Source organism: Oncorhynchus masou, unplaced genomic scaffold (assembly GCF_036934945.1).
Source record: "Oncorhynchus masou masou isolate Uvic2021 unplaced genomic scaffold, UVic_Omas_1.1 unplaced_scaffold_1732, whole genome shotgun sequence".
Classification (NCBI taxonomy): Eukaryota; Metazoa; Chordata; class Actinopteri; order Salmoniformes; family Salmonidae; genus Oncorhynchus; species Oncorhynchus masou.
In genome coordinates, this window is record NW_027007463.1 from 92,570 (window position 1) to 117,046 (window position 24,477).

Genomic DNA, 24,477 nt, shown 5'->3' on the forward strand with positions numbered 1-24,477 from the left:
GAGGACTGGCCACCCCACATAGCCTGGTTCCTCTCCACCCGGCACAGCCAGAAGAGGACTGGCCACCCCACATAGCCTGGTTCCTCTCTAGGTTTCTTCCTAGGTTTTGGCCTTTCTAGGGAGTTTTTCCTAGCCACCGTGCTTCTACACCTGCATTGCTTGCTGTTTGGGGTTTTAGGCTGGGTTTCTGTACAGCACTTTGAGATATCAGCTGATGTACGAAGGGCTATATAAATTTGATTTGATTTATGCCTAAATAAGTTCAGGAGTCAAAATGTGCTCAACAAGTCACAAGTTGCCTGGACTCTGTGTGCATAGTGTTCAACATGATTTCTGAACGACTACCTCATGTCTGTTCTCCACACATACAATTATCTGTCAGGTCCCTCAGTCAAGCACAGAATTTCAAAACACAAAGACCAGGGAGGTTTTCCAATGCCTCGCAAAGGGCACCTATTGTTAGATGGGTAAAAATAAAAAGCAGACATTGAATATCCGTTAGAGCATGGTGTAGTTACTACACTATGGATGGTGTATCAATACACCCAGTCACTACAACGATACAGGCATCCTTAACTCAGTCTGACATTGAATATCCGTTAGAGCACGGTGTAGTTACTACACAATGGATGGTGTATCAATACACCCAGTCACTACAACGATACAGGCATCCTTAACTCAGTTGCCGAAGAGGAAGGAAACCGCTCAGGGATTTCACCACGAGGCCAAAGGTGACTTTAAAACAGTTAGAGTTTAATGGCTGTGATAGAAAACTGAGGACGGATTAACATTGTAGTTACTCCACAATAGTAATCGATAAGACAGAGTGGAGAGAACATGCATCCTGTTTCCAACAAGCCACTGAATTAAAACGACCTAAAACACAAGGCCAGATATCCACTGGAGTTGCTTACCAACGACCTAAAACACAAGGCCAGACATACACTGGAGTTGCTTACCAACGACCTAAAACACAAGGCCAGATATCCACTGGAGTTGCTCACCAACGACCTAAAACGCAAGGCCAGATATCCACTGGAGTTGCTTACCAACGACCTAAAACACAAGGCCAGAAATACACTGGAGTTGCTTACCAACGACCTAAAACACAAGGCCAGATATCCACTGGAGTTGCTTACCAACGACCTAAAACACAAGGCCAGATATCCACTGGAGTTGCTTACCAACGACCTAAAACACAAGGCCAGAAATACACTGGAGTTGCTTACCAACGACCTAAAACACAAGGCCAGATATCCACTGGAGTTGCTTACCAACGACCTAAAACACAAGGCCAGATATCCACTGGAGTTGCTTACCAACGACCTAAAACACAAGGCCAGAAATACACTGGAGTTGCTTACCAACGACCTAAAACACAAGGCCAGACATAAACTGGAGTTGCTTACCAACGACCTAAAACACAAGGCCAGACATACACTGGAGTTGCTTACCAACGAACTAAAACACAAGGCCAGACATACACTGGAGTTGCTTACCAACGACCTAAAACACAAGGCCAGATATCCACTGGAGTTGCTTACCAACGACCTAAAACACAAGGCCAGATATCCACTGGAGTTGCTTACCAACGACCTAAAACACAAGGCCAGAAATACACTGGAGTTGCTTACCAACGACCTAAAACACAAGGCCAGACATAAACTGGAGTTGCTTACCAACGACCTAAAACACAAGGCCAGACATACACTGGAGTTGCTTACCAACGACCTAAAACACAAGGCCAGACATACGCTGGAGTTGCTTACCAACGACCTAAAACACAAGGCCAGACATACACTGGAGTTGCTTACCAACGACCTAAAACACAAGGCCAGACATACACTGGAGTTGCTTACCAACGACCTAAAACACAAGGCCAGACATACGCTGGAGTTGCTTACCAACGACCTAAAACACAAGGCCAGACATACGCTGGAGTTGCTTACCAACGACCTAAAACACAAGGCCAGACATACACTAGAGTTGCTTACCAACGACCTAAAACACAAGGCCAGACATACACTGGAGTTGCTTACCAACGACCTAAAACACAAGGCCAGACATACACTGGAGTTGCTTACCAACGACCTAAAACACAAGGCCAGACATACACTGGAGTTGCTTACCAACGACCTAAAACACAAGGCCAGATATACACTGGAGTTGCTTACCAACGACCTAAAACACAAGGCCAGATATACACTGGAGTTGCTTACCAACGACCTAAAACACAAGGCCAGATATACACTGGAGTTGCTTACCAACGACCTAAAACACAAGGCCAGATATACACTGGAGTTGCTCACCAACGACCTAAAACACAAGGCCAGATCTACACTGGAGTTGCTTACCAAGAAGACATTGTGGTGAATGTTTCTGAGCAGCCTAGTTACAGTTTTGACTTAAAATAAAAGAATAAAAAATAAATTAAATATTAATTTTTTTATTGTCTTGAAAATCTATGGCAAGACTTGAAAATTGCTGTCTAGCAATGATCAACAACCAACTTGACAGAGCTTGAAGAATAATGTGCAAATATTGTACAATCCAGGTGTGCAAAGCTCTTAGAATCTCACTTAGAAAGACTCACAGCTGTAAACGCTGCCAAAGGTGCTTCTACAAAGTATTTGTATTTTTTGGCAGCGTAGCCTAGTGGTTAGAGCGTTGGACTAGTAACTGAAAGGTTGCAAGATCGAATCCCTGAGCTGACGTTCTGCCGTTCTGCCCCTGAACAAGGTAGCTAAACTGTTCCTAGTGCCATCATTGAAAATAAGAATTTGTTCTTAACTGACTTGCCTAGTTAAATAAAGATTTAAAAAATTTAAATAAAGGTGTGGGTTGAATTATGAATCCCCATTAGTTCCTGCCAAAGCAGCAGCTACTCTTCCTGGGGTCCAGCAAAGTTATTGCAGTTTATACAATTTTCCAAACATTACAATACATTCAAAGATTTCACAACACACTGTGTGCCCTCAGGCCCCTACTCCACCACTACCACATATCTACAACACACTGTGTGCCCTCAGGCCCCTACTCCACCACTAATCTTCAACACACTGTGTGTTCTCAGGCCCCTACTCCACCACTACCACATATCTACAACACACTGTGTGCCCTCAGGCCCTTACTCCCACCACTAACACATATCTACAACACACTGTGTCCCCTCAGGCCCCTACTCCACCACTACCACATATCTACAACACACTGTGTGCCCTCAGGCCCCCACTACCACATATCTACAACACACTGTGTCCTCAGGCCCCTACTCCACCACTACCACATATCTACAACACACTGTGTGTCCTCAGGCCCCTACTCCACCACTACCACATATCTACAACACACTGTGTCCCCTCAGGCCCCTACTCCACCACTACCACATATCTACAACACACTGTGTGTCCTCAGGCCCCTACTCCACCACTACCACATATCTACAACACACTGTGTGTCCTCAGGCCCTACTCCACCACTACCACATATCTACAACACACTGTGTGTCCTCGGGCCCCTACTCCACCACTACCACATATCTACAACACACTGTGTGCCCTCGGGCCCCTACTCCACCACTACCACATATCTACAACACACTGTGTGCCCTCAGGCCCCTACTCCACCACTACCACATATCTACAACACACTGTGTGTCCTCAGGCCCCCACTACCACATATCTACAACACACTGTGTCCCCTCAGGCCCCTACTCCACCACTACCACATATCTACAACACACTGTGTCCCCTCAGGCCCCTACTCCACCACTACCACATATCTACAACACACTGTGTGTCCTCAGGCCCCTACTCCACCACTACCACATATCTACAACACACTGTGTGTCCTCAGGCCCCTACTCCACCACTACCACATATCTACAACACACTGTGTGTCCTCAGGCCCCCACTACCACATATCTACAACACACTGTGTGTCCTCAGGCCCCTACTCCACCACTACCACATATCTACAGTACTTAATCCATGTGTACGTGTGTTCATAGCGCGTATGTTATCATACGTGTGTGTGTGTATGCATGTGTCTGTGCCTATGTTTGTGTTGCTTCACAGTCCTCGCTGTCCCATAAGGTGTATTTTATCTGTTTAAATGTAATTCTACTGCTTGTATCAGTTACCTGATGTGGAATAGAGTTCCATGTAGTCATGGCTCTATGTAGTACTGTGGAATAGAGTTCCATGTAGTCATGGCTCTATGTAGTACTGTGGAATAGAGTTCCATGTAGTCATGGCTCTATGTAGTACTGTGGAATAGAGTTCCATGTAGTCATGGCTCTATGTAGTACTGTGGAATAGAGTTCCATGTAGTCATGGCTCTATGTAGTACTGTGCACCTCCTATAGTCTGTTCTAGACTTGGGGACTGTGAAGAGACTTCTGGTGGCATGTCTTGTGGGGTATGCACGGGTGTCTGAGCTGTGTGCCAGTAGTTTAAAAACAGACAGCTCGGTGCATTCAACATGTCAATACCTCTCATAAATACAAGTAGTGATGAAGTCGTCAATCTTTACTCCACTTTCAGCCAGGAGAGAGTGACATGCATATTATTAATATTAGCTCTCTGTGTACATCCAAGGGCCAGCTGTGCTGCTGTGTTCTGAGCCATTTGTAATTTTCCTTATGTCCCTTTTTGTGACACCTGACCACATGACTGAAGAGTAGTCAAGGTGCGACAAAACTAGGACCTGTAGGACTTGCCTTGTTGATAGTGCTGTTAAGAAGGTAGAAACTAGGGCCTGTAGGACCTGCCTTGTTTATAGTGATGTTAAGAAGGTTGAAACTTGGGCCTGTAGGACCTGCCTTGTTGATAGTGATGTTAAGAAGGTAGAGCAGAGCTTTATTATGAACAGACTTCTCCCCATCTTAGCTACTGTTGTATCAATATGTTTTGACCATGACAGTTTACAATCTAGTGTTACTCCAAGAAGTTTAGTCATCTCAACTTGCTCAATTACCACATTATATATTACAAGTTTTAGTTGAGGTTGAGTGAGAGTTTTGATCCAAATACAATGCTTTTAGTTTTATAAATATTTAAGGCTAATTTATTCCTTGCCACCCACTCTGAAACTAACTGCAGCTCTTTGTTAAGTGTTGCAGTCATTTCAGTCGCTGTCGTAGCTGACATGTATAGTGTTGAGTTATCCGAAAACATAGACACAGGCTTTAATCAAAGTCAATGGCGTGTCGTTAGTAAACATTGAAAACAGCAAGGGTCCTAAACAGCTGCCCTGGAGAATGCCTGATTCTAACTGGATGATGTTGGAGAGGCTTCCATTAAAGAACACCCTCTGTGTTCTGTTAAACATGTAATTCTTCATCCACATTATAGCAGGGGGTGTAAAGCCATAACACATGTCTTTCCAGCAGCAGACTATGATCAATCATGTCAAGATCTGCACTGAAGTCTAACAAGACAACGTATTGACTCAGGGGTGTGAATACTTATGTAAATTAGATATTTCGGCTTTTCATCTCCAACCCACGTGAGGTGGCTACAGTCTGCGAGGCCGTTCTCCAACATCTCTCACCTGCATGAGGTGGCTACAGTCTATGAGGCTGTTCTCCAACATCTCCTGAGTGATCCATCCCATGGTGCTGTAGAAGTCGTCTGCTGTCTGACAGTACTCTATATGCCTGGGGGATACAGTGTGTAGGGGTTAGGGATACAGTGTGTAGGGGTTAGGGTTACAGTGTGTAGGGGTAAGGGATACAGTGTGTAGGGGTAAGGGATACAGTGTGTAGGGGTTAGGGTTACAGTGTGTAGGGGTTAGGGTTACAGTGTGTAGGGGTTAGGGTTACAGTGTGTAGGGGTTAGGGATACAGTGTGTAGGGGTTAGGGATACAGTGTGTAGGGATACAGTGTGTAGGAGTTAGGGATACAGTGTGTAGGGGTAAGGGATACAGTGTGTAGGGATACAGTGTGTAGGGGTTAGGGTTACAGTGTGTAGGGGTTAGGGTTACAGTGTGTAGGGGTTAGGGTTACAGTGTGTAGGGGTTAGGGTTACAGTGTGTAGGGGTAAGGGATACAGTGTGTAGGAGTTAGGGATACAGCGTGTAGGGGTAAGGGATACAGTGTGTAGGGGTAAGGGATACAGTGTGTAGGGGTTAGGGATACAGTGTGTAGGGGTTAGGGATACAGTGTGTAGGGGTTAGGGATACAGTGTGTAGGGGTTAGGGATACAGTGTGTAGGGGTTAGGGATACAGTGTGTAGGGGTTAGGGATACAGTGTGTAGGGGTAAGGGATACAGTGTGTGGGAGTTAGGGATACAGTGTGTAGGGGTAAGGGATACAGTGTGTAGGGGTAAGGGATACAGTGTGTAGGGGTAAGGGATACAGTGTGTAGGGGTAAGGGATACAGTGTGTAGGGGTAAGGGATACAGTGTGTAGGGGTAAGGGATACAGTGTGTAGGGGTAAGGGATACAGTGTGTAGGGGTAAGGGATACAGTGTGTAGGGGTTAGGGATACAGTGTGTAGGGGTTAGGGATACAGTGTGTAGGGGTCAGGGATACAGTGTGTAGGGGTAAGGGATACAGTGTGTAGGGGTTAGGGATACAGTGTGTAGGGGTAAGGGATACAGTGTGTAGGGGTAAGGGATACAGTGTGTAGGGGTAAGGGATACAGTGTGTAGGGGTAAGGGATACAGTGTGTAGGGGTTAGGGATACAGTGTGTAGGGGTTAGGGTTACAGTGTGTAGGGGTTAGGGATACAGTGTGTAGGGGTTAGGGTTACAGTGTGTAGGGGTCAGGGTTACAGTGTGTAGGGGTTAGGGATACAGTGTGTAGGGGTTAGGGATACAGTGTGTAGGGGTTAGGGATACAGTGTGTAGGGGTTAGGGATACAGTGTGTAGGGGTTAGGGTTACAGTGTGTAGGGGTCAGGGTTACAGTGTGTAGGGGTCAGGGTTACAGTGTGTAGGGGTTAGGGATACAGTGTGTAGGGGTTAGGGATACAGTGTGTAGGGGTTAGGGATACAGTGTGTAGGGGTTAGGGATACAGTGTGTAGGGGTTAGGGTACTCACTCCCCTAGGTGAGACCAGATGGCCAGAGCCACCCTCAGCAGAACCTCAGAACCTTCGAAGAACACAGAGTCCCAGATCTTTAGCACGGTGTTGGGGGGCAGGCACGTAGCAAACATGGTCAGAAACCACTGCATCGTGAACACGTTGGTCAGGGGAGGCTCGTAGCTGCCTGTAAGACACACGCTGGCGTTAGTCAGGTCCGTATCACACGCTGGCGTTAGTCAGGGGAGGTGTAGTGGTCCGTATCACACGCTGGCGTTAGTCAGGGGAGGTGTAGTGGTCCGTATCACACGCTGGCGTTAGTCAGGTCCGTATCACACGCTGGCGTTAGTCAGGGGAGTTGTAGTGGTCCGTATCACACGCTGGCGTTAGTCTGGTCCGAACCACACGCTGGCGTTAGTCAGGTCCGTGTCACACGCTGGCGTTAGTCTGGTCCGTGTCACACGCTGGCGTTAGTCTGGTCCGTGTCACACGCTGGCGTTAGTCAGGTCCGTGTCACACGCTGGCGTTAGTCAGGTCCGTGTCACACGCTGGCGTTAGTCAGGTCCGTGTCACACGCTGGCGTTAGTCTGGTCCGTGTCACACGCTGGCGTTAGTCAGGTCCGTGTCACACGCTGGCGTTAGTCAGGTCCGTATCACACGCTGGCGTTAGTCAGGGGAGTTGTAGTGGTCCGTATCACACGCTGGCGTTAGTCAGGTCCGTGTCACACGCTGGCGTTAGTCAGGTCCGTGTCACACGCTGGCGTTAGTCAGGTCCGTGTCACACGCTGGCGTTAGTCAGGTCCGTGTCACACGCTGGCGTTAGTCAGGTCCGTGTCACACGCTGGCGTTAGTCAGGTCCGTGTCACACGCTGGCGTTAGTCAGGTCCGTGTCACACGCTGGCGTTAGTCAGGTCCGTGTCACACGCTGGCGTTAGTCAGGTCCGTGTCACACGCTGGCGTTAGTCAGGTCCGTGTCACACGCTGGCGTTAGTCAGGTCCGTGTCACACGCTGGCGTTAGTCAGGTCCGTGTCACACGCTGGCGTTAGTCAGGTCCGTGTCACACGCTGGCGTTAGTCAGGTCCGTGTCACACGCTGGCGTTAGTCAGGTCCGTGTCACACGCTGGCGTTAGTCAGGTCCGTGTCACACGCTGGCGTTAGTCAGGTCCGTATCACACGCTGGCGTTAGTCTGGTCCGTATCACACGCTGGCGTTAGTCAGGGGAGTTGTAGTGGTCCGTATCACACGCTGGCGTTAGTCAGGTCCGTGTCACACGCTGGCGTTAGTCAGGTCCGTGTCACACGCTGGCGTTAGTCAGGTCCGTGTCACACGCTGGCGTTAGTCAGGTCCGTATCACACGCTGGCGTTAGTCAGGTCCGTATCACACGCTGGCGTTAGTCAGGTCCGTATCACACGCTGGCGTTAGTCAGGGGAGTTGTAGTGGCCCGTATCACACGCTGGCGTTAGTCAGGTCCGTATCACACGCTGGCGTTAGTCAGGGGAGTTGTAGTGGTCCGTATCACACGCTGGCGTTAGTCAGGTCCGTGTCACACGCTGGCGTTAGTCAGGGGAGTTGTAGTGGTCCGTATCACACGCTGGCGTTAGTCAGGTCCGTATCACACGCTGGCGTTAGTCAGGTCCGTATCACACGCTGGCGTTAGTCAGGTCCGTATCACACGCTGGCGTTAGTCTGGTCCGTATCACACGCTGGCGTTAGTCAGGGGAGTTGTAGTGGCCCGTATCACACGCTGGCGTTAGTCAGGTCCGTATCACACGCTGGCGTTAGTCAGGGGAGTTGTAGTGGCCCGTATCACACGCTGGCGTTAGTCAGGTCCGTATCACACGCTGGCGTTAGTCAGGGGAGTTGTAGTGGTCCGTATCACACGCTGGCGTTAGTCAGGTCCGTGTCACACGCTGGCGTTAGTCTGGTCCGTATCACACGCTGGCGTTAGTCAGGTCCGTATCACATGCTGGCGTTAGTCAGGTCCGTATCACATGCTGGCGTTAGTCAGGTCCGTATCACACGCTGGTGTTAGTCTGGGGAGTTGTAGTGGTCCGTGTCACATACTGGCATTAGTCAGGGGAGTTGTAGAGGTCCGTATGACAGAGACAGACAGACCCACCTCCAGCCTCTCTATCAGCAGTCTTCTGCAGGAGGTGTAGGTGCTGTGAGAGATGAGGCAGCTTCATCCTCAGGAGATCTCTAAACACAGCCATGTCCACAGACAGAGAACGCAGGTTGTTGGCAAAATAACTCTCTGGTAGCACCTTGTCTATCAGGTAGATCATCACCTGGAGGAGAGACGGAGGATCAGTTAGAATGACTACAACAGATAAATCAACCCCTTTCAGAGCAGTGTTGGAGTGTAATAAATCAACCCCTTTCTCAGCAGTGTTGGAATGTAATAAATCATCCCCTTTCAGAGCAGTGTTGGAGTGTAATAAATCATCCCCTTTCTCAGCAGTGTTGGAATGTAATAAATCATCCCCTTTCACAGCAGTGTTGGAGTGTAATAAATCATCCCCTTTCACAGCAGTGTTGGAGTGTAATAAATCATCCCCTTTCACAGCAGTGATGGAGTGTAATAAATCATCCACTTTCACAGCAGTGTAGGAGTGTAATAAATCATCCCCTTTCAGAGCAGTGTTGGAGTATAATAAATCAACCCCTTTCAGAGCAGTGTTGGAGTGTAATAAATCATCCCCTTTCAGAGCAGTGTTGGAGTGTAATAAATCATCCCCTTTCACAGCAGTGTTGGAGTGTAATAAATCATCCCCTTTCAGAGCAGTGTTGGAGTGTAATAAATCATCCCCTTTCACAGCAGTGTTGGAGTGTAATAAATCATCCCCTTTCAGAGCAGTGTTGGAGTGTAATAAATCATCCCCTTTCACAGCAGTGTTGGAGTGTAATAAATCATCCCCTTTCACAGCAGTGTTGTTGTGTACCTTGAGTGCGTGGCTCTCGTTGCCCTCTGTAACCTCCAGTATGAGCGCTGCCAGTACGTTGAAGCCCTGACAGTATCCTACAGCCTTATTCCAGCGAGCGTACGCCAGGAGTACCCTCTTCAGCACCACCCGGTCCTGCTCCCCCTCCTGGCCGGAGTATGAACTACAACCTGTCCTGTGTAGGTCCTAATGAACAACAAGACTTTATTCATCCAAACCAGAGGACTGCATTTAATGATATAACACAACACAGTTTTACACACACACACAGAGAGACAGAGAGACAGAGAGACAGAGACACAGAGAAAGGAGAGACAGAGAGGAGAGACAGAAAGGAGAGACAGAAAGGAGAGACAGAAAGGAGAGACAGAAAGGAGAGACAGAAAGGAGAGACAGAAAGGAGAGACAGAAAGGAGAGGGGTATGGACCTTGTCCTGCTAATTCATGGTTCTCTCTGAACAAGGGAAGGAGGGAACAGCTGTTGTTTTCCATGATGCATTCCATGTACAAATATCCTGCTACACAAACATCAGTCTGGGTGTTACCTTAACAATCTGGATGCCCAGTGAGTCATCGTCAGGGTTACTGCGTTCGTTGAAAGCGAAGCGGAGAGTTTTGTCCCAGTCGATAGAGATACTGTGGAGGTACTGATCAGCTAGAGTCAGCCATACCTGGAGAACACAGAGTATTCATATTTACACAGTAATACTGTACACACTAGTGCTTAGACGACACAGTAAAGAGCCCTGACAGAGACACACAGTAAAGAGCCCTGACAGAGACACACAGTAAAGAGCCCTGACAGAGGAGACTCACAGTAAAGAGCCCTGACAGAGGAGACACACAGTAAAGAGCCCTGACAGAGGAGACACACAGTAAAGAGCCCTGACAGAGGAGACTCACAGTTAAGAGCCCTGACAGAGGAGACACACAGTAAAGAGCCCTGACAGAGGAGACGCACAGTAAAGAGCCCTGACAGAGGAGACGCACAGTAAAGAGCCCTGACAGAGGAGACGCACAGTAAAGAGCCCTGACAGAGGAGACACACAGTAAAGAGCCCTGACAGAGGAGACACACAGTAAAGAGTCCTGACAGAGGAGACACACAGTAGATATACATAAAAATACAAAACATAACAAGTTATAGTTCACAGAAGGAAATCAGTCAACTGAAATAAATAAATGAGGGCCTAATCTATGGATTTCACATGACTGGGCAGGCGCACAGCAATGGGTGGGCATAGTGCCACCCACAGGGGAGCCAGGCCCAGCCAATCAGAATTACTCTGTTCCCACAAAGGGTCTTTATTACAGACAGAAATACTCCTCAGTTTCATCAGTTGTTCGGCTGGTCTAAGACGACCCCGCAGGTGAAGAAGCCAGGGGCCGTCTCTGAAGGAGAGAGATGGTGCTTCGGGCAAGGTGACCAGGGACACTAGTTTGGTTAAACAGAACAAATATGACCTACGCAGATTGATCAAGATGGCAAAGCAGAAGTATAGGACAAAGTGGAGGAGCAATTGAGCGGGTCGGACACGAGGCGTTTGTGGCAGAGGCTCCTAAGTCGTTTAGGACATCTACTTTGTGCATTACATAAGTAATTTTTCCAACTATTGTTTCCAGACAGATAATTTCACTTGTAATTCACTGTATCGCAATTCCAGTGGGTCAGAAGTTTGCATACACTAAGTTGACTGTGCCTTTAAACAGCTTGGAACATTCCAGAAAATTATGTCATGGCTTTAGAAGCTTCTGATAGGCTAATTGACATAATTTGAGTCAATTGGAGGTTTACCTGTGGATGTATTTCAAGGCTGACCTTCATACTCCGTGCCTCTTTGCTTGACATCATGGGAAAATCAAAAGAAATCAGCCAAGACCTCAGAAAAAAAATTGTAGACCCCCCCAAGTCTGGTTCAACCTCGGGAGCAATTTCCAAATGCCTGAAGGTACCAAGTTCATCTGTACAAACAATAGTACGCAAGTAGAAACACCAAGGGACCACGCAGCCATCATACCGCTCAGGAAGGAGACGCGTTCGGTCTCCTAGAGATGAATGTAGTTTTGTGTGAAAAGTGCAAATCAATCCCAGAACAACAGCAAAGGACCTTGAAGATGCTGGAGGAAACGGGTACAAAAGTATCTATATCCACAGTAAAACGAGTCCTAAATCGACATAACCTGAAAGGCCGCTCAGCAAGAAAGAAGCCACTGCTCCAAAACCACTATAAAAAAACAGACTACGGTTTGCAACTGCACATAGGGGCAAAGATCATACTTTTTGAAGAAATGTCCTCTGGTCTGATGAGACAAAAATAGAACTGTTTGGCCATAATGACCATCGTTATGTTTGGAGGAAAAAGGGGAGGCTTGCAAGCCGAAGAACACCATCCTAACTGTGAAGCACGGGGGTGGCAGCATCATGTTGTGAGGGTGCTTTGCTGCAGGAGGGACTGGTGCACTTCACAAAATAGATGTGATAGTGTCAAGGGCAGTTTTTAAAAATCCCCACTATCTGACACTTTAGGCCTGGACTAAGCTATTTCTTTTCCCCTCTCTGCCTACTGTATGTCGTGGGCGGCGTTTCCTGTCGGACAGAGTGGTGAATGATTGACCTGCTAACAAGGCAAATCCAGGGGAACATAACGAGCACATATTATTCATGATTCAGAGGGAGCAGTCGAACATAATGAGCACGCATGAATCATTCATGATTCAGAGGGAGCAGTCGAACATAATGAGCATGCATGAACCATTCATGATTCCACTAGTTCAGAGGTAGGCACGATTAGAACTCAGGTCAAGAAGCCTTCTCAGCGTTGATCAATGTAATAAATGGGTAAGCGATAATTAACTAAACTGGTTGACCAGACGGCCTACAGAGAGGAGGTAGGCAGTCTGACGGTGTGGTGTCAGGTAAACAACCTCTCCCTGAACATCAGCAAAGAAGCTGATTGTGGACTTCAGGAGGTACCAGGCTGGGCATGTCCCCGTCCTCATCATTCGGCATCCGTGAAGACTGTCAAAAAACCTCAAGTTCCTCTGCGTACCCATCTCAGAGGAGCTGAAATGGTCAAACCACACTGACACCGTAGCGAAGGCGGCACGACGGCGACTCTTCAACCTCAGGAAGCTGAAGAAATTCAGCCTGTCCCAGTGGGCCCTCACAGTGTTCTACAGGAGTTAGCTAGCATGCTCGAGTTGTAATGGCTGCATTACCACCTAGCTAATGCACAGGTATTGCCATGGTAACAGACAAACCTACAGCCATCAAAATACTGCTTGTCCTGCACATCTGATATGTTTCCTTCTGTCTACAGTCAGAATAAACACCAATCAACTGGGACCCCTGGCTGGCCAGTCAGAATAAACACCAATCAACTGCGACCGCTGGCTGGCCAGTCAGAATAAACACCAATCAACTGGGACCGCTGGCTGGCCAGTCAGAATAAACACCAATCACCTGGGACCGCTGGCTGGCCAGTCAGAATAAACACCAATCAACTGGGACCGCTGGCTGGACAGTCAGAATAAACACCAATCAACTGGGACCCCTGGCTGGACAGTCAGAATAAACAGCACTAGAGAGATGGGAAGAACCATCACATCGGTTATATCAGTAGCACTACAATGACGTACCCTCTTCCTCCACTCTTTAGGGATGCCTGTAGGAAGTCTGACCACAGCCTTCAGAGCATCATACCACTGGGGAGAGAGAACACACAGATCAGATTCACACAGATCAGATCCACATAAATATGATACACAGACACCTGAAACGGGGCTAAAGGTGTGATGGGACACGACCATACTGACCTGTTGGAAGCCGTTCTTGCCCAGAGAAGGTTCGATGGTGAACTTTAACCTGGTGTCCACTCCTACAGAGAACAATGTACAGACTAAAGAACTCCACAGTAGCAGACCGGTCAGTCACCACACACAAGCTCTCTAACGAGGCCTACTGACTAATCAGGTACATGATATCATCAGTCTCAGTACAGTGACATGCGGGGAGGAAAATAAGCGCGTCCATTACTAATGACGTCACTGCTATCCGTGTGCACCTGGGCTCAACAAATCACATGTAATGACGTCACTGCTATCCGTGTGCACCTGGGCACATGGCGATGTGGAAATATATTAGTGACAATGACTTTGCGTTCTTCCAATGATTTACTCTTAATCTGTTTTCAGCACCACCGAACAGCTGTGAGGTGCTAGGCTCTCTGGGGCTATTCATTAAGCTAATTCTGTTGCAAAACGTTTCTTAAAACGGGAGCAAACAGAACTAAAACAGGGTGGCATCTACCCGGATTTGTCCAATAAAAACTATCGTTTTGCTCTGTTTGTCTCCGTTTGGTTCTTAAACGGTAAACGTTTCCATGACGAATTCACCCCAAGTTGTGGTTTTATTAGATGTTGCTGTCCGCCACTGTGGTGCTGAATCCTTTCCGGTTTCGCTCTCGAGTTACACTACAACAAGTCCTAACGACCACAACCTGACGCTCTGAAACTCACACAACGGAAGTAACGAAACTATAACCCAGATCAGAGCATCCTTAAATGAAACAAACGGGAAAGAGAATGATTCAGACTGAACCCGTTCCTCCAGCCCCAACCTGTCTGGCGGCCAGCCAGCGACCACACAGCCGCCATTTGCCCCGCACGGCTTCATGCTACCAGCTCACACCGGTCTCTCTAACTCTCCCCACCTACACTAACCTTTTATACAGTTTAGAGTATAGCTCCAACCTGGGTCTCTCTGAGCGCTGTCTGTCTCCTCCATGTTGAGATCTGGTCAGGTCTTCTATAGCTGGCCACCAGAGTCGCCCCGACACTGTGTTTACATTACAGCGACCCTGACACCCTCCTCCTAGAGATAGATATGACTAGACCTATGGGCTAGGCTACATGTAGCTAGGCTACATCGGACAGCAGCATCCAATACGACATGAAGGAATTCAACTACAGGGCTTTAGTTATATCAGTCATATCAGCCCTAACACAAGGTTGATAGGGAATCACATGAATGAAACGCCTTGTAAACTAGCGCCATGATTTCAGAACCACAATGAATTTACAACCCCCATGACGCCACCACAACTAGCAGTGACATGTTATTCTGTACAGACAAGACCACAGCGTTCCCTCCCCTGAGACAAAAACGAACAGAGTATCAATCAGGCTGGAGCTGAACGGGCTCCGTTCGGTCACCTGGCTCGAGCGTGCAGAGCAGACGGGGCGCTCTCCGGGAGATTCCGTTCCTTTTCTTCAGGACGTTACTGATGATGTTACCGACACCGCTCGAACCCTGCCGCAACACACACGGCCCAGACCGGGCCCTCCTCCCCGCGTTAAACCGGGCCTGCTTCATTTCCCAATCAAACCGAAACACGCACCGTGTAGTCTAAAAGTTATTGTTGGTAGACTACATTGATGTTTATTCCCCTTTGTGCGCTGCTTCAATCTAAAAATGTCCGTTATTCCCTCCGTCCCACGCGAATCCCGTTACCCAGCTGCTCCACGACAGCCCGATGTCTTCCAGGGAGCAGGGAGGTTGATCAATCACATTGATCTTTCCGTCTCCGGTCCAACCCAAGAACTGTCAACAGTCTCGCGCACACAGGAAATGGCCTTGATGTCCGATCCATCCAGGAGGAAATGGCGCGCAATTATGCCTTTAAAACATTGATTCAAGAGTTGCTAGAATATATAGATCTGTCTTAATCGATGATCAGATCTCCCTCTAACCATACGGAGGAGATGCGGCTCTGCAGCGGTCTCAGGAGCTGCTGCCTGGGTATACACCCCTACCCAGCGTCACAGGGAGGGAGGGAGGAAAGGATGCGGTATGGTGGCGGGAGGAGAAGAAAGCCGTGATGAAGTAATGTAAAGGGAGGGGTGGAGAGGGGAAGCTCGGCAGAGCAACAACCCCAAAAAGAGAGCCATTGTGAATGAGAGAGAGAGTCATCGCTGCTACATCACTAGATAACAAGGCATGTCTCAGCCAGATGACTTCAGGTAGAGGTACTGTAACATGCTGCTGGTCCTGTGAGAAGACAAGTCCCACTTTACACACTGTTCCTACATACTATACCTCCACGGTAGGTGCCATGTTGATCCCTGTTCCTACATACTATACCTCCACGGTAGGTGCCATGCTGATCCCTGTTCCTACATACTATACCTCCACGGTAGGTGCCATGTTGATCCCTGTTCCTACATACTATACCTCCACGGTAGGTGCCATGTTGATCCCTGTTCCTACATACTATACCTCCACGGTAGGTGCCATGTTGATCCCTGTTCCTACATACTATACCTCCATGGTAGGTGCCATGTTGATCCCTGTTCCTACATACTATACCTCCATGGTAGGTGCCATGTTGATCCCTGTTCCTACATACTATACCTCCATGGTAGGTGCCATGTTGATCCCTGTTCCTACATACTATACCTCCATGGTAGGTGCCATGTTGATCCCTGTTCCTACATACTATACCTCCATGGTAGGTGCCATGTTGATCCCTGTTCCTACATACTATACCTCCATGGTAGGTGCCATGTTGATCCCTGTTCCTACATACTATACCTCCATGGTAGGTGCCATGTTGATCCCTGTTCCTACATACAATACCTCCATGGTAGGTGCCATGTTGATCCCTGTTCCTACATACTATACCTCCATGGTAGGTGCCATGTTGATCCCTGTTCCTACATACTATACCTCCATGGTAGGTGCCATGTTGATCCCTGTTCCTACATACTATACCTCCATGGTAGGTGCCATGTTGATCCCTGTTCCTACATACTATACCTCCATGGTAGGTGCCATGCTGCATGTTGATCAAACAGAGAAAGACATTAAGAAAAGTAGCTGTAAGAATGGAGTAACCAGATGTACAGATCCTGCACTTGCCTGTCTACAGTTCCACATCTACTGTAGATCATGGAGCCTTGCTGGAAAGTACTGTGTGAAAACAACCTATCCAAGCAGACTTAGATCCCCGTCTGGGTGGGCACTGGGCAGGATATTGAGGAATGGTGTATGTAGGTTATAATATGGTGCTGAGACGTGGAACATGCTCGTCTACTCAGCTCTCTGGGGGAAACACCCATACCACTTCCTGGTTAATAAGAGCAAACCTGCACAGCCAACATCCATCCACCCCTGAAGACAATGACATCACCAACTGAAGGGGGGGGACATCCATCCACCCCTGAAGACAATGACATCACCAACTGAGGGGGGGGAAACATCCATCCACCCTGAAGACAATGACATCCATCCACCCTGAAGATAATGACATCACCAACTGAAGGGGGGGGGGGGACATCCATCCACCCTGAAGATAATGACATCACCAACTGAAGGGGGGGGTCAACTGGGTGTGTGGGGGCAGAGAACAGACAGCAGAACATATTCATACCCCTTGACTTAATCCACATTTTGTTGTGTTACAGCATTAATCCCCCCCATTTACCCACAAAACCCCATGATGACAAGGTGAAAACATGTTTTTAGAAATGTTAGCACGTTTTTTGGAAAATGAAAACAAATCTGAATACATAAGTATACACACCCCCGAGTCAATACATAATCACCTTTGACAGCGATTACAGCTGTGGGTCGTTATGGGTAAATCTCAGCTCTACAGCTGTGGGTCGTTATGGGTAAATCTCAGCTCTACAGCTGTGGGTCGTTATGGGTAAATCTCAGCTCTACAGCTGTGGGTCGTTATGGGTAAATCTCAGCTCTACAGCTGTGGGTCGTTATGGGTAAATCTCAGCTCTACAGCTGTGGGTCGTTATGGGTAAATCTCAGCTCTACAGCTGTGGGTCGTTATGGGTAAATCTCAGCTCTACAGCTGTGGGTCGTTATGGGTAAATCTCAGCTCTACAGCTGTGGGTCGTTATGGGTAAATCTCAGCTCTACAGCTGTGGGTCGTTATGGGTAAATCTCAGCTCTACAGCTGGATTATAAAACATTTGAAAACTTGTTTTTTTATGTTCAAACTCAAGTTGGTTGTTGATCATTGTTAGACAGCCATTTCCAAGTCTTGCCATAGATCTTCTAGCAGAGTTAAGTCAAAACGGTAACTAGACCCCTCAGGAACATTCACTGTCTAATTGGTAAGCAGCTCCAGTGTAGATCTGAGCTCGTTTCAGGTTATTGTCCAACTGAAAGGTGAATTTATCTCCCAGTGTCTGGTGGAAAGCAGAGATGAGGAAGTCATTAAAAACAACATGTTAAACCCTATTATTGTCCATGCAACTTATTATGTGACTTGTTAAGCAAATGTTTACTCCTGAACTTATTTAGGCTTCTCATAACAATGGGATCGAATACTTATGACAAGACTTTTAAGCTTTTCATTTAGTAATTTGTAAAAATTTCAAAAAGCATTATCCCGTTGACATTATGGCGTATTGTTTGTTGTAGGCAACAATGCGGCTGCGCACTTCCTCCTGGACTGCTGGTTTAACGCCATGCTGCACGCAGAGACGCAAGAGACGGAAATTCACTCCATTAGTTTGCAGATCAACCATTTTTTTCTGTGATCAAATCAACATAATAAAATCAGGCCCTTTTCAATGAAACAAAACAAATGTAACTTCGCTAGATTGAATCTGCGATGTTGTTGTAGGCAGAGCGCAACTCTATTGGTGGGGGTTGTCCACCAGCGGTCTTCCCATCACCAGCGAGTGAATGCGCTATTCAGACCAGTGCACTATCGTCGATATTCTTTGCTAGTTAGCGAGTTATTAGCCCAAGTATAGATAAGTATCAGCAATGGGGAGTTACTGCTTCCAAAGCACAACACGTGTCGGCTACATTTCAAGCAGTCTGAAAAGACAGTCGACGTAAACAAGCTTACGTCTTAAAGGGGCAGTGTTTTGAGACAGGCTTGAATATGCAAATAAGCCAATAGGCGGAAGTGTAGCCCACAATGTCGTCTACTTTACTGCATGGTAATAACAATACATTTAATTTTGTAACGTGGTTTCTCGCATCATACAACACAATGTACAGACCCATGGCGTTAGAGATCAAGTAAAATCTATCATTAATGTCAAGCCCATCAAAATGTAAAAACGTTTTTAAAAGTCTCATGCAACGTAGGCCTGAATTGAACACCACATATAGACAGACGACTGTAGGCCGTAGAAATCAGAAGCTATCGGCATGTGAACATGTTATGGAATTTGTTCCATTGGTTTTGTTGGTAGGACTACATTATGCTCAAATAGCCACAACAGCCTATTGGCTACTGTCTAAAACTAAGGGCACAGCCTATTGGCTACTGTCTAAAACTAAGGGCACAGCCTATTGGCTACAGTCTAAAACTAAGGGCACAGCCTATTGGCTACAGTCTAAAACTAAGGGCACCGCCTATTGGCTACAGTCTAAAACTAAGGGCACCGCCTATTGGCTACAGTCTAAAACTAAGGGCACCGCCTATTGGCTACAGTCTAAAACTGTAAGGGCACAGCCTATTGGCTACCGTCTACAACTGTAAGAGTACAGCCTATTGGCTACTGTCTACAACTGTAAGGGTACAGCCTATTGGCTACTGTCTAAAACTGTAAGAGTACAGCCTATAGGCTACTGTCTACAACTGTAAGGGTACAGCCTATTGGCTACTGAAACTGTAAGGGTACAGCCTATTGGCTACTGTCTAACACTGAACATTCTCAATGTTCGAGATTCCGCTCACAAGACATAAAATGTGCTCATTGCCCCCCAAAAATATATAAATATATAACTATAAATATATAAAAATATATAACTATAAATATATAACTATAAATATATAAATATAGGGAACACCGGTACGCAGCAAAAAAACAACCTAAATTGAATCCATTTTAAATTCAGGCTGTAACAATAAAATGTGGAAAAAGTGGAGGCCCCGGGCACACCGCCTGGAGGCCCCGGGCACACCGCCTGGAGGCCCCGGGCACACCGCCTGGAGGGCCCGGGCACACCGCCTGGAGGGCCCGGGCACACCGCCTGGAGGGCCCGGGCACACCGCCTGGAGGGCCCGGGCACACCGCCTGGAGGGCCCGGGCACACCGTCTGGAGGTTGTGGTCAGGGTAATATAGCGAATAGGAGCACGACACGACACAGTCAATAGGAGCATGACACTACACAGTCAATAGGAGCACGACACTACACAGTCAATAGGAGCACGACACTACACAGTCAATAGGAGCACGACACTACACAGTCAATAGGAGCACGACACTACACAGGGAACAGTGAGCACGACACTACAGTCAATAGGAGCACGACACTACACAGTCAATAGAAGCACGACACTACACAGTCAATAGAAGCACGACACTACACAGTCAATAGGAGCATGACACTACACAGTCAATAGGAGCATGACACTACACAGTCAATAGAAGCATGACACTACACAGTCAATAGAAGCATGACACTACACAGGGAATAGAAGCATGACACTACACAGGGAATAGAAGCATGACACTACACAGTCAATAGAAGCATGACACTACACAGTCAATAGGAGCATGACACTACACAGTCAATAGAAGCATGACACTACACAGTCAATAGAAGCATGACACTACACAGTCAATAGAAGCATGACACTACACAGTCAATAGAAGCATGACACTACACAGTCAATAGAAGCATGACACTACACAGTCAATAGGAGCATGACACTACACAGTCAATAGGAGCATGACACTACACAGTCAATAGAAGCATGACACTACACAGTCAATAGAAGCATGACACTACACAGGGAATAGAAGCATGACACTACACAGGGAATAGAAGCATGACACTACACAGTCAATAGAAGCATGACACTACACAGTCAATAGGAGCATGACACTACACAGTCAATAGAAGCATGACACTACACAGTCAATAGAAGCATGACACTACACAGGGAATAGAAGCATGACACTACACAGGGAATAGAAGCATGACACTACACAGTCAATAGAAGCATGACACTACACAGTCAATAGAAGCATGACACTACACAGTCAATAGAAGCATGACACTACACAGTCAATAGAAGCATGACACTACACAGTCAATAGGAGCATGACACTACACAGTCAATAGGAGCATGACACTACACAGTCAATAGAAGCATGACACTACACAGTCAATAGAAGCATGACACTACACAGGGAATAGAAGCATGACACTACACAGGGAATAGAAGCATGACACTACACAGTCAATAGGAGCATGACACTACACAGTCAATAGGAGCATGACACTACACAGTCAATAGAAGCATGACACTACACAGTCAATAGAAGCATGACACTACACAGTCAATAGGAGCATGACACTACACAGTCAATAGAAGCATGACACTACACAGTCAATAGAAGCATGACACTACACAGTCAATAGAAGCATGACACTACACAGTCAATAGAAGCATGACACTACTCCTTACTTCTCTTCTGGGACACGGCCTGCAGACAGGCGGTGATGATGTCATAGTTCTTCTGGAGCTTGTGACTGAGGCGGTCTCTCCTCTTCAGCTGGCGCAGCAGCTTGGCTGACTGGAGACCGGTCCTGTAGCGTACCTCCCCTATGATACAGCTCAACTCTTCTGGTGCTGAAATGCAATATAGATATATAGATATATAGATCAGCTTGGCTGACTGGAGACCGGTCCTGTAGCGTACCTCTCCTATGATACAGCTCAACTCTTCTGGTGCTGAAACACAATATAGATATTACAGATATAGATATTATAGATATATGGCATTACTTCCTGCCAAGGCAGCAGCTACTCTTCCTGTAGTAGACTTTACGGCCGGTAGTAGATTCTATGGCCCGTTGTAGTGCCCGTAGTAGACTCTACGGCCCGTAGTAGGGCCCGTAGTAGACTCTACGGCCCGTAGTAGACTCTACGGCCCGTAGTAGGGCCCGTAGTAGACTCTACGGCCCGTAATAGGGCCCGTAGTAGACTCTACGGCCCGTAGTAGACTCTACGGCCCGTAGTAGGGCCCGTTGTAGACTCTACGGCCCGTAGTAGGGCCCGTAGTAGACTCTACGGCCCGTAGTAGACTCTACGGCCCGTTGTAGACTCTACGGCCCGTAGTAGGGCCCGTTGGACTCTACGGCCCGTAGTAGGGCCCGTTGTAGACTCTACGGCCCGTAGGGCCCGTTGTGACCTCTACGGCCCGTAGTAGGGCCCGTAGTAGACTCTACGGCCCGTAGTAGGGCCCGTAGTAGACTCTACGGCCCGTAGTAGGGCCCGTAGTAGACTCTACGGCCCGTAGTAGGGCCCGTAGTAGACTCGGCCCGTAGTAGGGCCCGTAGTAGACTCTACGGCCCGTAGTAGGGCCCGTAGTAGACTCTGACCCGTTGTAGACTCTACGGCCCGTTGTAGACTCTACGGCCCGTTGTAGACTCTACGGCCCGTTGTAGACTCTACGGCCCGTTGTAGACTCTACGGCCCGTTGTAGACTCTACGGCCCGTTGTAGACTCTACGGCCCGTAGTAGGGCCCGTAGTAGACTCTATGGCCCGTTGTAGACTCTACGGCCCGTAGTAGGGCCCGTTGTAGACTCTACGGCCCGTAGTAGGGCCCGTTGTAGACTCTACGGCCCGTTGTAGGGCCCGTTGTAGACTCTACGGCCCGTTGTAGGGCCCGTTGTAGACTCTACGGCCCGTTGTAGGGCCCGTTGTAGACTCTACGGCCCGTTGTAGGGCCCGTAGTAGACTCTACGGCCCGTAGTAGGGCCCGTAGTAGACTCTACGGCCCGTAGTAGGGCCCGTAGTAGACTCTACGGCCCGTAGTAGGGCCCGTAGTAGACTCTACGGCCCGTTGTAGACTCTACGGCCCGTAGTAGGGCCCGTTGTAGACTCTACGGCCCGTAGTAGGGCCCGTTGTAGACTCTACGGCCCGTTGTAGGGCCCGTTGTAGACTCTACGGCCCGTTGTAGACTCTACGGCCCCGTTGTAGACTCTACGGCCCGTAGACTCTACGGCCCGTTGTAGACTCTACGGCCCGTTGTAGACTCTACGGCCCGTTGTAGACTCTACGGCCCGTTGTAGGGCCCGTAGTAGACTCTACGGCCCGTAGTAGACTCTACGGCCCGTAGTAGGGCCCGTAGTAGACTCTACGGCCCGTAGTAGACTCTACGGCCCGTAGTAGACTCTACGGCCCGTTGTAGACTCTACGGCCCGTAGTAGGGCCCGTTGTAGACTCTACGGCCCGTTGTAGGGCCCGTTGTAGACTCTACGGCCCGTTGTAGACTCTACGGCCCGTTGTAGACTCTACGGCCCGTTGTAGACTCTACGGCCCGTTGTAGACTCTACGGCCCGTTGTAGACTCTACGGCCCGTTGTAGACTCTACGGCCCGTTGTAGGGCCCGTAGTAGACTCTACGGCCCGTAGTAGGGCCCGTAGTAGACTCTACGGCCCGTAGTAGGGCCCGTAGTAGACTCTACGGCCCGTAGTAGGGCCCGTAGTAGACTCTACGGCCCGTTGTAGACTCTACGGCCCGTAGTAGGGCCCGTTGTAGACTCTACGGCCCGTTGTAGGGCCCGTTGTAGACTCTACGGCCCGTTGTAGACTCTACGGCCCGTTGTAGACTCTACGGCCCGTTGTAGACTCTACGGCCCGTTGTAGGGCCCGTAGTAGACTCTGCGGCCCGTAGTAGACTCTACGGCCCGTAGTAGGGCCCGTAGTAGACTCTGCGGCCCGTTGTAGACTCTGCGGCCCGTTGTAGACTCTGCGGCCCGTTGTAGACTCTGCGGCCCGTTGTAGACTCTGCGGCCCGTTGTAGACTCTGCGGCCCGTTGTAGACTCTGCGGCCCGTTGTAGACTCTGCGGCCCGTTGTAGACTCTGCGGCCCGTTGTAGACTCTGCGGCCCGTTGTAGACTCTGCGGCCCGTTGTAGACTCTGCGGCCCGTTGTAGACTCTGCGGCCCGTTGTAGACTCTGCGGCCCGTTGTAGACTCTGCGGCCCGTTGTAGACTCTGCGGCCCGTTGTAGACTCTGCGGCCCGTTGTAGACTCTGCGGCCCGTTGTAGACTCTGCGGCCCGTTGTAGACTCTACGGCCGTTGTAGACTCTGCGGCCCGTTGTAGACTCTGCGGCCCGTTGTAGACTCTGCGGCCCGTTGTAGACTCTGCGGCCCGTTGTAGACTCTGCGGCCCGTTGTAGACTCTGCGGCCCGTTGTAGACTCTGCGGCCCGTTGTAGACTCTGCGGCCCGTTGTAGACCACGTTTCCAGACACAGGTTTCATGCCAGTAAAGCCATACCATACAAAAAATTAACAACATTTCAGTACAATTTTATAAAATGGTTACAGATCATGTTCATATTACATGGGACCTTTGTGTAAATGTATTATGCGAGATATGGCCGTGGAAACGCCTATATACACAAAGACATTTATACAGACATTTATATTTGACCTTTATTTAACCAGGTAGGCTAGCTGAGAAGAAGTCCTCATTTAAAACTGCCACCTGGCCAAGATAAA

General features: G+C 48.4%; 1 protein-coding gene across 1 annotated transcript in view; it reads right to left on the bottom strand.

Moving 5' to 3' along the window:
• Positions 1-24,237, bottom strand: part of LOC135532116 (TBC1 domain family member 30-like) — a 74,308-nt gene extending 50,071 nt beyond the window's left edge. Inside the window, exons 1-10 of the mRNA XM_064959741.1 lie at positions 23,657-24,237; positions 21,666-21,697; positions 21,431-21,595; positions 13,787-13,848; positions 13,610-13,675; positions 10,517-10,642; positions 9,972-10,157; positions 9,149-9,317; positions 7,046-7,214; positions 5,554-5,659 (exon numbers count right to left, since the gene is read on the bottom strand). Of these exons, the coding sequence (XP_064815813.1) occupies positions 5,554-5,659; positions 7,046-7,214; positions 9,149-9,317; positions 9,972-10,157; positions 10,517-10,642; positions 13,610-13,675; positions 13,787-13,848; positions 21,431-21,595; positions 21,666-21,697; positions 23,657-24,237 (1,662 nt within the window). The remainder of the gene's footprint in view (positions 1-5,553; positions 5,660-7,045; positions 7,215-9,148; positions 9,318-9,971; positions 10,158-10,516; positions 10,643-13,609; positions 13,676-13,786; positions 13,849-21,430; positions 21,596-21,665; positions 21,698-23,656) is intronic.
• Between the last annotated feature and the right edge of the window lie 240 nt (positions 24,238-24,477).